Source organism: Armigeres subalbatus, chromosome 3 (assembly GCF_024139115.2).
Source record: "Armigeres subalbatus isolate Guangzhou_Male chromosome 3, GZ_Asu_2, whole genome shotgun sequence".
Classification (NCBI taxonomy): domain Eukaryota; kingdom Metazoa; phylum Arthropoda; class Insecta; order Diptera; family Culicidae; genus Armigeres; species Armigeres subalbatus.
The window spans coordinates 337180440-337192794 of NC_085141.1; the positions used below are offsets into that span (position 1 = coordinate 337180440).

General features: G+C 38.7%; 1 protein-coding gene across 1 annotated transcript; it reads right to left on the reverse strand.

Moving 5' to 3' along the window:
- Window positions 1-3475: 3475 nt before the first annotated feature.
- Window positions 3476-10433, reverse strand: LOC134222760 (zinc finger protein 79-like). The gene is made up of 5 exons (XM_062701919.1): window positions 10212-10433; window positions 7152-8330; window positions 7003-7092; window positions 6030-6174; window positions 3476-3663 (listed from the first exon to the last, which is right to left on the reverse strand). The coding sequence occupies exons 1-5, from the start codon at window positions 10371-10373 to the stop codon at window positions 3476-3478; spliced, it is 1764 nt and encodes a 587-aa protein (XP_062557903.1). The 5' UTR covers window positions 10374-10433.
- Between the last annotated feature and the right edge of the window lie 1922 nt (window positions 10434-12355).

Sequence of the window (12355 nt, forward strand, 5' to 3'; positions counted from 1 at the left end):
TTGTTGCATTCCCAAACTGTTTTCAAGAGTTGGACACGGTCCTTGAAGATTAACGCTTCGTTGAGTCGTATTTCCGTTGGCAGCCGTCGCAAACTATTTTTTCTTGCAGGGTCGCGAAGGTTTCCTTCCCTTTGGCGTGCAACGTTTGACGATGAACATCCAGCTCACAAAGTATTGAAAATGTGTAGACAACCACAGCAGATGTGACTGCTGAAGAAACTTCTAACCGTGAATAACAACTTTTCTTCCTCGTTAAGTGTCTGACTCTCCTCGTTTTGAATGGTTGCTTCTTTGGTAATGGTTTTGCAATCCTCTTTCGTGTTTCGGCTTTGATTTCAATCCAAGTTTCTCCCGTTTCACCGTTCGTTGATCTCTTCATCAGTTCCTTTCCAATCACTGTCGGAATCATTCAATTCAATTTCATAATCGATCTCAGGAACGGATTTCCAGTTTCATCGACCAACTGCTCCAGTGGCTCAGATTTTATTTTGGAGATTTCTCTACGGTGATTCGGTTTCCATGAGGAATCTACGGACTATTTCTTCCTTGAAAGCTTTCGTAATTTACTGTCGAATTGCGAGTAGTTTTGATGAAAGCGACAAGCAGTTTTATAGTTTCAAGCACTCTGCGCAAATCACTTCGAGTAGTGTCGTTTCATCAATCTGATGTAATAGAAGAGAATGAACGGATTTTAAATAGTGTGTACGAAGTGTACCCCTAGAAGGCTCACAATACCAAGTGTCCAAGACCGTTGGAAAATATTATGCAGGTTGAAAGACTTTCCGGATAAATAATTCATCTAATCGGAAGAATTCTACAGGAAGTTATTTAACATAATAGGAATTGTAATGTTTTGAAACATCCGTAGTTGTGGACTGAGACTCAGATATTACAAATGAAGTGACCAGAAGAGGCGAGCATCAAATGATCCAACAAGTTTACGGTCCCTAACAACATGCAATGTAATAGTTTCGGTCCATCATAATACGGATACGGAAATAACATTTGAAAAAATAAAATTAGTGTCACGGAGGATGATTCTGTAGCAATCTTAGGGAAGTGCAACTAGACATGCAGTTCATAATATATTACCTGAACGGAAGCATACTCGGTGATGAGATTCGCTATCAGAGTACCATCAAATTTGGAGAATATGGGAATCTGCTTCCGATGCGTCTGTTCGGCTTGGCTGGTTGACTCATACACACGTTCGACACATCCCTCCACGGATTTCTGCTTGTGGTTCTTTCGATTTTCATGGTGCAATTATTTCGTTCAGGCAAGAACACTAATTTTATTTTGCAAATTTAACTGAGAAGCTGCAGTACTGTTGACTCCTAATCCACCGAGCGCGATTGTAAATAAATAATTTTGACACATCGGTGTCCCGTTTCCCGTTACATCCGTTTCGTTGAATCAATCGTGGAAAGATCTCTGCGCGTGAGAAGGTAACAGACCTGAATGCGCTGCACCAAAGCGAATGAGTGCGTGAGTGCTGGGAGGATAATAATTGGGTGAAACAAAATATATTTTAGTTACCAGATAAAGTTGTCGCTTCGGTTCCCTCCGTTCTGTTGTCCGAAACATGTATGTCTAACTGTCAAATCGTATGTATTTTGCATTCATTGACATTTAGATCCCCTATCCTCGCCAGCAAAAGATGTTCCGGAATCCGGACAGCGACGACACGAATAGAAAATACAATGAATAATATTAAAATTCATAAAATTATACATTTTATTTATGAACAATAAGTTCTATTGTCAATTAATTTTCTTATTTTGTTCCAATAAACGTACAATAAAATGCATTGACAGAAAAATGTTGACAATAGAATTAAATAAATTCTATTGAATTGCAAAAGTTTGTTCGAAATAAACGATTTTTTATTTACGGTGACTAACAATCCTATTTTCTTTATGTAAAACTTCCATTTACAATAGGTTTATTGGAAAACAATATTCCTATCAGTTTTCCGCGAGCGATAATAATATAGCTTGCCTGCGGTTAGTCTCTGATTTGACATTTGGAGTCAACTGCCGCTCGAGCATTCTGACCAATGTGGAATATAAGAAGGTGCTGATTAAGTGAATTCAAGCCTTCTTGTGACACATTGATCAAAATTTCGAACAGTGGGTGCAGTTGACCTCAACGTCTCGACTAACCACAGGCATACTTTTTAAATGAAAATAGGGATGATAGTGCCGTAACAATAAAAATCGTTTGAACAACTACATCAATAAATTTATTTATAACAATAGAGTTTATTTGATACAATTAAATTTATCGTATTGTAATTCTATTGGACTTTTTATTCGGACGCGATGATCTTTATCTAGTAACTATAAAATATCTTTGGTGAAACCAGGTGAATATTGTCGTAACAACTTAGAATTCGTCAGGACTTCCAGACCAATTTCTTCCGAAGTTTTATCTGTCAACTAATTGATGCGTTGCGATCTTTAGGCAATCCAGCGCACTACTTCCGAAGTTTGGAAAGTTGCTATGCGGAAAAATCAACTTCGAGTATAAAAGCGTTCTATCTTTATTCCGGATAGACAATACTGAGTCAACGTTTGGAGTTTAATATTTAGCAGAGATTGACAATAATTCTTTCTCATCAAACTTTCTTCAATATTTTCACTGCATAGCTATAATGAAAAATTCAAAGTTTTCTTGAAATAGCGGTATCCAGCTTTTCGCGTACAGTAATGTCGGCTTCTGTGGTTTCAGTGTTTCCGTCCCTGTACTTCTTTGGCATCTGGCTGGTGTTTGACAGCTTGATGAACATCTCCCTCATCATGCACGGTAATAAACTCCATGCGAACTTTCTGCATTTGAATATGCACTATTGGAATCAAATCAATATCAATACAGCTATGCACTCAAGACCACCACTTCCATTTGACGTGCACAATGTTTTGGATATAAAACAACAAAATAAAAAATAATTACCTCACTCAGATTTGAATAACATACCTTTCTTGATTTCAAATCAAAATGTTCCACATAATGTACCACACTCACATCTGAGTTTTCAGAACACTGTCGAAAGATTAACATTAATGCTGTTCAATGAGCAGCTCGAAGAAGCTCGAAGTTATTCCCATCCTTCTCATGTCCGTTTGTTAACAAAAAAGGACGAGAACAACTTCGAGCAATGTTGCAATCGAGTTGTAGAGATATTTTCTTTTAGTCCTAGAATGAAAGATATCCAATTCGATCTTTTATTTGATTTCATATTTATATTGTGAAACTGTTTTGCTTAGCACTTTGTCATCACAGTATCATCACAGACAAACAGACAACACATTTAACATTCACTCATCAAATTCATCGTCATTCTAACACTAACGACGCCACGAGTGATTGTTTGGCCAACTAATGATTATTTGAATCGACCAGTAAATCATTGAACGATGGAAATTTGACGAGTGTTATGTCTGTTTGTCTGTGGTATCATCATAATATGTAGTTATTGAGCCAGATGCTTATTAATCATTGCGATGCTCTTTGATCGGCTCTTTTTTGTGGAGGTTAGGTTTGTCGTTGCAAGTGCTTTCTTATCTTCACAACGCCCACTGTGAGTTCTTTCATGCTCTTTTAGCATGCGTTTTAAAATGAAAGACTTTTCGCAATGTGAGCACTTATGGGGTTTATCATCTGGAAAGAAAATTTATAGATACAGATAAGTAAATCGATTTTAATTAGTTTATTTTTTATTTTTTAAAAGTTTTTTTAATTAGCATTAAGCAAAACATTCATTAAAATAAAGGGATATATATATATATATATATATATATATATATATATATATATATATATATATATATAGGCAATTAACTTTGATTGTACTGAACTCGAGTGGCCCGACGACCAACTGGCACAATAACGGAAGGAGCTTTGTCAGAAGAACTAAACTGGTTGAGAAAAAACGAAGCGAGAAGTGAGAATTAGAATGAACAATATAGAAAAAAAGGAGAAAGAAGAAGGAAGGAAGAAGGAAGATCGAATAAGGAATGAAAAAGAAAGAAGGAATAGGAAAGAATGAAGAAGGAAAAACGAAGTAGACGGTAGAAGGAAGAAAAAGGAAAGAAGATGGAAGAAGGACGAAGGAAAAAGGTTGAAAGAATAAGGAAGAAGCAAGGAGGAAGAAGGGACAAGTAAGGCAAAACAAAGAAGGCAGGAAGAAAAAAAGAAAGAAGGAGGCAATAGGAGGGAAGAAGAAAGAAGGAAGAAAGATGGAAGGAGGCAATAGGAAGGAAGAAGAAAGAAGGAAAACTGAAAAATAAAAAAGGAAGAAAAATGAAGGAAGAAGGAAAACGAAAGAAGGAAGAAGAAAAAGGAACAAGGATGAAAGAAGGAAGAAGTATGAGGAACAAAGGAAGAAAGAAGGAAGAAGTATGAGGAACAAAGGAATGCAGAAGAAAGAGCATAAATGAAGAAGGAAGAAAGAAGCAATATGAACGAAAGGCAGAAAGAAAGAATAAGGATTAATAATTTCTCACTTTTCAATATGTACTCATTTCTCGCTTCTCTTATTTCACATCTTCGCATCAATTCTTGCTTCGCAGTTGATTTCTCGCTTCCTGTTTCTTGGTTCTCAATTCTTCCTTCGCAGTTCCCAGTCCTCAGTTCTTAGTTCCCAGTTTCTTATTATCAGTTCATATTTCTCATTTATCAGTTATTAGTTCTCTGCTCAATTCTTATTTCTCACTACTTCTTCACTACTCGTAATCTGAGGTAAATTTTTCAACTATTTGGCTAAACGGCATTCGGCCAAATGGCCTGACACCGGCCTACTTTCAACCTGGTGAATCTGTTGTTTGTTCGGCGTTGTTCGATGTGGGTCTTACATATATTCTGCACTGCCCGGAAATGTGGCATAAAAGTGAGCTTCCGGTCTACGTCCACTCCAGAACTCGGACGATCTTCCGGTTAGTTTAATCGGACGGACCACAATTAAGACGTAGTCTGCGGTGAGTGGCGGTTTATCGGTTGGCCACATCCGTAGCCTTCACCATAATTGATGGTGGTCGCTATCAACTAGTAGGACGTTGATGGCGACCACCGTCATTTATGGTGAAGGCTACGGATGTGGCGAACCGATAAATCGCCACTCACGGCAGCCTACGTTTTAATTCTGGTCCGTCCGGGTGTCATTCCGACAACAACGAGGGGGATGTCATTGGCGTATACGAACAGGAATACATTGGCTGGCAGCATGCCGAAGACCATAGTTCAACGGCGGTATGCAAGCTAACTGTTTAGATTTCGCATCCCTGATGACGATCTTGCATTGTCTATGTTTTTATAAATAACATATCGAAGTCGTCGCACCTGGTCGGGTACAAATGGCAGATCACCGTCGAAATCGAGAGTCCTGCAGAACCCCGATGTTCACGGTATGCCGGATGTTGTTTTCAAACTTGCTGGCCCATCTGTGGCTACCTCCCATAGTTTGATCTATGGTTGGATACATGGTTGATCACTTGAAGGGCGCCCTTCGATATATCAGTCATGTATTCAACCATGGATCAGACTATGGGAGGTTGACACAGATGGGCCAGCAAGTTTGAAAACAACATCCGGCATACCGTGAACGTCGGGGTTCTGCAGGACTCTCGATTTCGACGGTGATCTGCTGCGATGCCCAAAGGAACTATCAGTGCTTACGAGGTCTACCGTGTCAGCAAGACTCCTGCTTTGCGCTACTACTACTTTGCAGCATAATTTCAATTACCTAGTAAATTTGTCACATTTTCTCCTTTGTTCTTTCTTACAGACAACAACCAAAACTGTGTAACAAAGCTGATTCGTTCAAATCGTTTCCACATTTGATTGATGCTAACTACATAGGAGATATGAAGGCTTTGGTTAGGTCTTGGTACACTACTTATTGTTAGTTTTTTTTTACAAATTATATTGCCAAATGATTTATTGTATCATGTTGTAGCCGAGTTTGATCGTTCAAAACATGGCAAAGCCGTAACTTCATTCAAAAGATATTGTGATAGAGATAAAATTACCTGTATGAGTCATTTCATGTCTCCTGAAGTTGGGATGGTTGGCGAAGGCGTGGCTGCAAAATCTACATTTGTACGGTCGCTCTCCAGTGTGAGTTCGCATATGATAGCGTAGGTGTAGTTTTGCTTTAAACATTTTCGAGCAAACCTGCAAAAAAACAAGAAACTTGTTGATACTTTCATTTCAATTGGAAGCTTAACAGAAAAGGTCATTCGATTTGCCTTCCATTGGGCATAAAAATCTAGTTTTATATAATTTTTTCAAGCTTCGAACTTTATCACTTGATAAATAGAATCCTACGAAACATCATATAACTTCATTACCAGTGAATATTAGATCTATAAGCTACCTGTATAATAATCTTCTTATATATAAAAATGAAATGGTCTGTGTTCGTATCCGCATAACTCGAAAACGGCTGGATAGATTTTCTCCATTCCTTCAGCAAATATGTCCGTTATCGTTTCCGACGGGTTTATATGATATTTTCTCATGCGAAAATCACGATTAAGGGTGGAGAAATGATAAAAACCTAAAATTAAGATATTTCGCATGGGCAGCTCAGAACGCGCATTTTAGCCTACTATGCAGGACAACGTCTGCCGGGTCGACTAGTTCTAATATAAAATGCACGTTTAAGTTTGAAAAATTTCCATATTATCGTAACATCACGTAGAATCAATGTTTTAAAATAAGTGGTGGAGAGGCTGATGATTCCTGAATTATCATTAAATGACCTTAAAATTTCGACAGAACATTGAATTAATCAAGCAAATTAAATAAGTCAACAGTATTTAACATTTATGATGTATTAATTATTTTTATGAATTATCATGTTGACCAACCAAATGATAGTTTAAGTGTGTATTAATATTCGAATGACATTTGTTACCGAAAAGAAATTCAACAAATCAATCTAATGACTACAGATAGTAATAGAATTTTTTTTATCATAAATATTTGCCACAATCTTACCTCACACTTGTACTGCGGATTGTCTATATGATTGGACATGTGAGTTTTTAATCCATACTTCAGTCGAAATCTCATCCCGCAAACGGCACACTGTAAAAATGCAAATTTGAGTAGGCAACCTTTTTTTTAAATTTTGCTTTACCAAATACCTGATAGGGCTTCTCATCCGTGTGAATTGTTTTGATATGCTGCATCAAAGTTAACTTCGAGATGTATTTCTTATCGCATATGTCACATTTGTATTCCCTACCTCCATGTTCGATTGCTTCGTGTGCGCGCAGATCGAAGGCACCGAAAAATTTCAGCCCACATAGCGCACATTGCAGATTTCTATGTTTGTATTTTCGTTTTTGATGGGCAATTAATCCTCTACTCTCCGCAAATCTTCGGTAGCACACCTGGCACTGTTCCGGTTTATCAGTAGACTCCAGGTCCGCTTCCTGCTTTTCGATCCAATGAGCTGCTTTCGTATGAGCCATTAGATCCTGCTCGGTTGTGAACGATTCTTTGCACTTTGTACCACAGCAGACCCAACCGAGTTCTTGTTTGGTTGTTTCTTTGACCCGGGCTATCAAAGCCACAGGCTCGTCATCCCGATGGCCTCTGAGATGCTTTCGCCGGGTACCGGCGATTTTGAAACGAAGTTTGCATTTTTTGCATTCCCAAATAACTTTCAAAAGTCGCACACGATTAATGTGGTAGTTCAAACTATGCGTTGATTTGAACCTGAGGAGGCAACCGTTGCAGAGCGGTTTTGAATTTGGTTTTCGCATTTTTTCATTTTTCCAAACATGGGATGTGCTACGATGAGTGTCCAACTCCTCGGCTGTCTGAAATATCTGTAAGCAACCGCAGCAAATATGATTGCCAGTATCAACTGTAATAGCCGTAAACCATTCTTGCTCTTTTTCGTTAAGTTTCAAATCGTCTTCACTTTGCACCGGTTGACGTTCAACTCTTTTCCGACGTTTTGCTTTGGATTTCGATTCAAGCTTAGTACGCTTTACCGATCGAAACAACTCATCATCGCTTGCTTTCCAATCGCTATCGCTATCATTGCCAGGTACACCATTATCACTCTCGGAAGCAGCATCTTCACCAGTTCCATCTACCAAGGACTCCAGGGGTTCACATTTTATGTTATGGAAGTGGATTTCCTCGGATATTTCTGCCTTTATTTGACTGCATACTGCGGCTTGTTCTTGCTCGCCAATCTTACGTAGCTCGCGATCGGAAATACGTGCGGTTTTTATAAAGGCGATCACCGATTTTAATGTTGAAAAACATTCGGTACAAATTACCGCAGGTAGGGGATCATTCTCGTTAATCTGTTAATAAAATTGAAATTGCGATTACATACAAATACTTGAGTATGAAAGAAACTATTTTTTGAATGCATATCAAAGATGACCACCTTAATAGCTGGTGTCATCCAGACCGTCATTTAGTAAGTAGTAAAAAGTAACTTTCCTTGACCTGATCAAAAGTCTTGTACTAACAGGCTATCGTTTTTAATAAAGCACCAATTACCATGTACCAAAAACATGCATTCGTTTGGAAAGATGTTGTTTCCAGTACCTATATTTGAAAATTACAACGATAGTCCTATATTATATATTGTGTATCCGGAATAAATTTATACCGCTTTTTATACCGAAGTTGGATTTTTCTCCAGATACAGGCAACTTTTCCAACTTCGGAAGTAGTGCGCTGGATTCCCTAAAGATGCGCTAAACAACGCATCCATTAGTTTGACAGATAAAACTTCGGAAGAAAGTTCGGTTCGGAAGTCCGGACTTCCGAATTCTAAGTTGGTGCTACGCCGACAATATTATATGGTGTTAGTTTCACCGTCAACGTTTTGAACCACTCCATCAACACAATGGAGGCCAATGAATTATTGGCAGTGGCTGATTTTCTACTCGCCGCAGCCACATCCAGGCGCTATAGTATATGCACAAAATACCCAGCAAGAGTTAACCGCCAGAAATTTGTATGGCGAAAGACATCTAACGCTGGTTTTCTCAAAATTAGGAACTTTTAATGAAAAACTATTTGGTACCGGTTATTAGGGATGGTGTCCGCTACTACGCCTACCAAATATTTTTTCGATTAAAGTGCTTAATTTTGAGAAATCGAACCTTAGATGCCTTTCGCCATACTGATTTCAGAAAGTTAACTCCTAGCGTGCCGCTGTAAGCACGCTCAAAGCAGTCGATTCATTGGTCTAGGGTCGAGCAATAGCTAAAACATGTATTGTTGCTCAGACCTTATTGGTGATCGGAAAAATGATACCAACAGCAAGAATGGTTTCGATCATTTAGTGGTTCGTCAATAACACATTTCAGAGGATTAATTTCAAAATATGTTGTTTGTTAAATTTTGTGTTTTCTATAACTCTGACTAACGGTTCGTTGCTTAATTTCCACTATTTACAAAGTTAAAGCGCTAATGAATCGACTGCTTTGAGCGTGCTTACAGCGGCACACTAGGAGTTAACTTTCTGAAATCAGTATGGCGAAAGGCATTCGATTTCTCCAAATTAAGCATTTTAATCGAAAAAATATTTGGTAGGCGTAGTAGCGGACACCATCCCTCATAACCGGTACCAAATAGTTTTTCATGAAAAGTTCCTAATTTTGAGAAAACCAGCGTTAGATGTCTTTCGCCATACAAATTTCTGGCGGTTAACTCTTGCTGGCTATTTTGTGCATATACTATTATAGCGCCTGGATGTGGCTGCGGCGAGTAGAAAATCAGCCACTGCCAATAATTCATTGCATTAGCTATACATACGCTTATACTAAATGATTGAAATTTTGTTATCTTTTGCACTTTAACGTAACTAGTAGAATTTCATTGTGACATACCCATGGAAAGGTAGTCAAGAGGTACAGGTGAATGAGTCGCCTATTTAAAACACATGGCCGGGAATCTGCCAAGACGCACCAAGCGCCAACAAAAGATACACAATTTTTCTTCCCAAGCTTTCGCTTAGCAAATTTAATTGAATAAAAATCGTATTTAATTACCTTCTACCCCATAACTAAGGATATCTCACAATAAATGTGTGGATGAATTGATTTAAAATGATTCCCGTTTTACTTTTACGATCAAAATAATCACAAGTCAGTTAATAAGCCGCTTGGTTTGATTTGGCAGAACCCCGACCACATGGATATTACAAAAAAAAAACAAATTCTACTCACCTGAACGGCGGTGCATTCCGTAATTATGTTCGCTATGACTGCACCATCCAACATGGAAAAAATCGGAATCTGTTTACGTTGGCGCTTGTTCTGATGTGCGGTCATACAGGTTCGGCATACTTCCATCACAATATCTTTCTTGAAGGCATTTGTTTTATTCATAGCACTAACAAATTACCCAAAAATCAAACCGGCGATAAAAATTCCAACTCATAAAGAACACTTCGGGACTGCTTTGCGATTTGGGCGTAACTTATTTTGTAAACAAACATTGCTTCATGGATTCCGGAGAATGCAAGCGTTTTTATCCCAAACTAATTCCCTTATCTGGTAGAGGAAAGCTTAATCTGCCGGATCCATACCGTGGTTTTCTCATGAAATGCTTGTTTTAGCAAGAATTTGCCTTCCAATGTTTGTTTACAAAATAAGTTACGCCCAAATCGCAAATCGGTCCCGACTTATTTCGATTTGGAAACTTTGTTTGTAAACAAGCATCAATTTGCATGTGAGTACGCGGTGTACTTTAATCCGAGAAAGTCACGAGAAAGAACGATCTTGTATACTTGTATGCAACCATCACGCTAATAATTGTCTTAAGATTTCGGTAACATGTCATACGGTTATTTATCTTGATGACATTAAACTTGTCGATAATTTGAATAACATTTTAAATAATCAGTTTGGGTTTTGTGAGAACCCAAATACCAGTGGAAAGGAATCACTCCGGGCAAACACTATATTGATGCGCGTCCTGTTTACTTGACGTTTGGGAAACTGAATGAGGCAAGATATAACATCGACTACTTGGATGCTTATTTGGTTTCACGATGAATGTATATAGTCAAGTTATTCATTCTGCATGTTCAGTGAACATCATAATGTTTGCTAGTATATAAGCTAGTACCGCAAAGGTTTTCCAATATTTCATTCGTCTATATCTGACTGGATACATGGGTGGTATCACATTCACTATATAGCACTAAACCGTTGCCATCTGCTTCGCTTTTGGGAGATGTTCCTGACAGGGAAACCAAATTTTATGAGCAGCTGATTTGTTTTCAGCAATGCTAAACTGTAATTTTAAATTTCAAATGTACAATAATAATTTGTTTAATTTACTCACAAATAAACTGGTTTCCTCTCCTCGGTACTACCTTTTCCTTCGTTTGTTAAAGTAAGGGCCCATACACAAATTACATAACGCTTTTGGGGGTGGGAGGGTGTCTGTCCGAGCGTTTTAGATTTTAGAACCCCTCCATACAAAATACGTTACGACGGGGTGGGTGGGGGTTGAAAATAGTCAATTTTAGCGTTATGTAATTTGTGAATGAACCCTAAGGTCCAACTACCCTACTTTGGGTCAGCGAATTTTGCCGTGAAACTGGAAATACTCTACGACCGATAAACCTGATTTGTAGTCCGTCCAATTAGGGATTTGTAGTTTCACCGTATCTGCAGGTAAATATCATGAAATTGTTCACATTTATTTTTGACTAATTTTTCTATCTTTTCAGGAAATGAACTTTTCCTTCGAAATGCGATGGCGAACTTTGTTCATTGTGTGGTATTTTACTTCCTAATACGCTATCAACCACCGCCATCGCATCTTTCCTTTTTGTACACTACTGGTCAACCGTAACGTCCACCAGACCCAGCTAATCTAATCCTACATAGCTGGAAGGCCGAAGATGAGAAGTGTTACACTGCTAACTGATAAGTGGAGTCATTGTCGGGGTTCGTGGACGACACTTGTTGAACTCCGGACGCGTTCTCGGGATCTGGAATAGCTGCATCATCTCGTTGAATATAGTATCCGAATCACCGTGTCCGAACTCCTCATGGTATGGAGGAGGAATTATCGGGGGCCATTTTTCGAAGGAACTCTCCACGCAGTGTGCCAGTCTTCCATCCATGCGCCATGCTTCGTCGACTAATGACGGTGAGCTTTTTTAGATATACTCTTTGATAGTTTCCAACAGCGCTCCCGACGGTCGTTGTAGGTTGTGCTCATCCCATCCGGAAAGCTATCCCATTGAGCCTATTGCCACAGGATTGTCTCCACATGCTGGAGCTCTTCTCGCCGAAGAGGCGCTTTTAAGGCTTCGTAGTTCGCTGCCGTCGACTTCTTCAGCCGACAGTAGGCG

Bases quoted from the DNA above. Each gene is read 5' to 3' on its own strand.
- LOC134222760 (XM_062701919.1), bottom strand. From the start codon at position 10,373: ATGAATAAAACAAATGCCTTCAAGAAAGATATTGTGATGGAAGTATGC. The intron at 7,093-7,151 runs GTATTTGGTAAA...GCATTTTTACAG, and splicing joins CGGATGAGAAGCCCTATCAG to TGTGCCGTTTGCGGGATGAG. The intron at 3,664-6,029 runs GTAATTTTATCT...TTTTCTTTCCAG, and splicing joins ACATGAAATGACTCATACAG to ATGATAAACCCCATAAGTGC.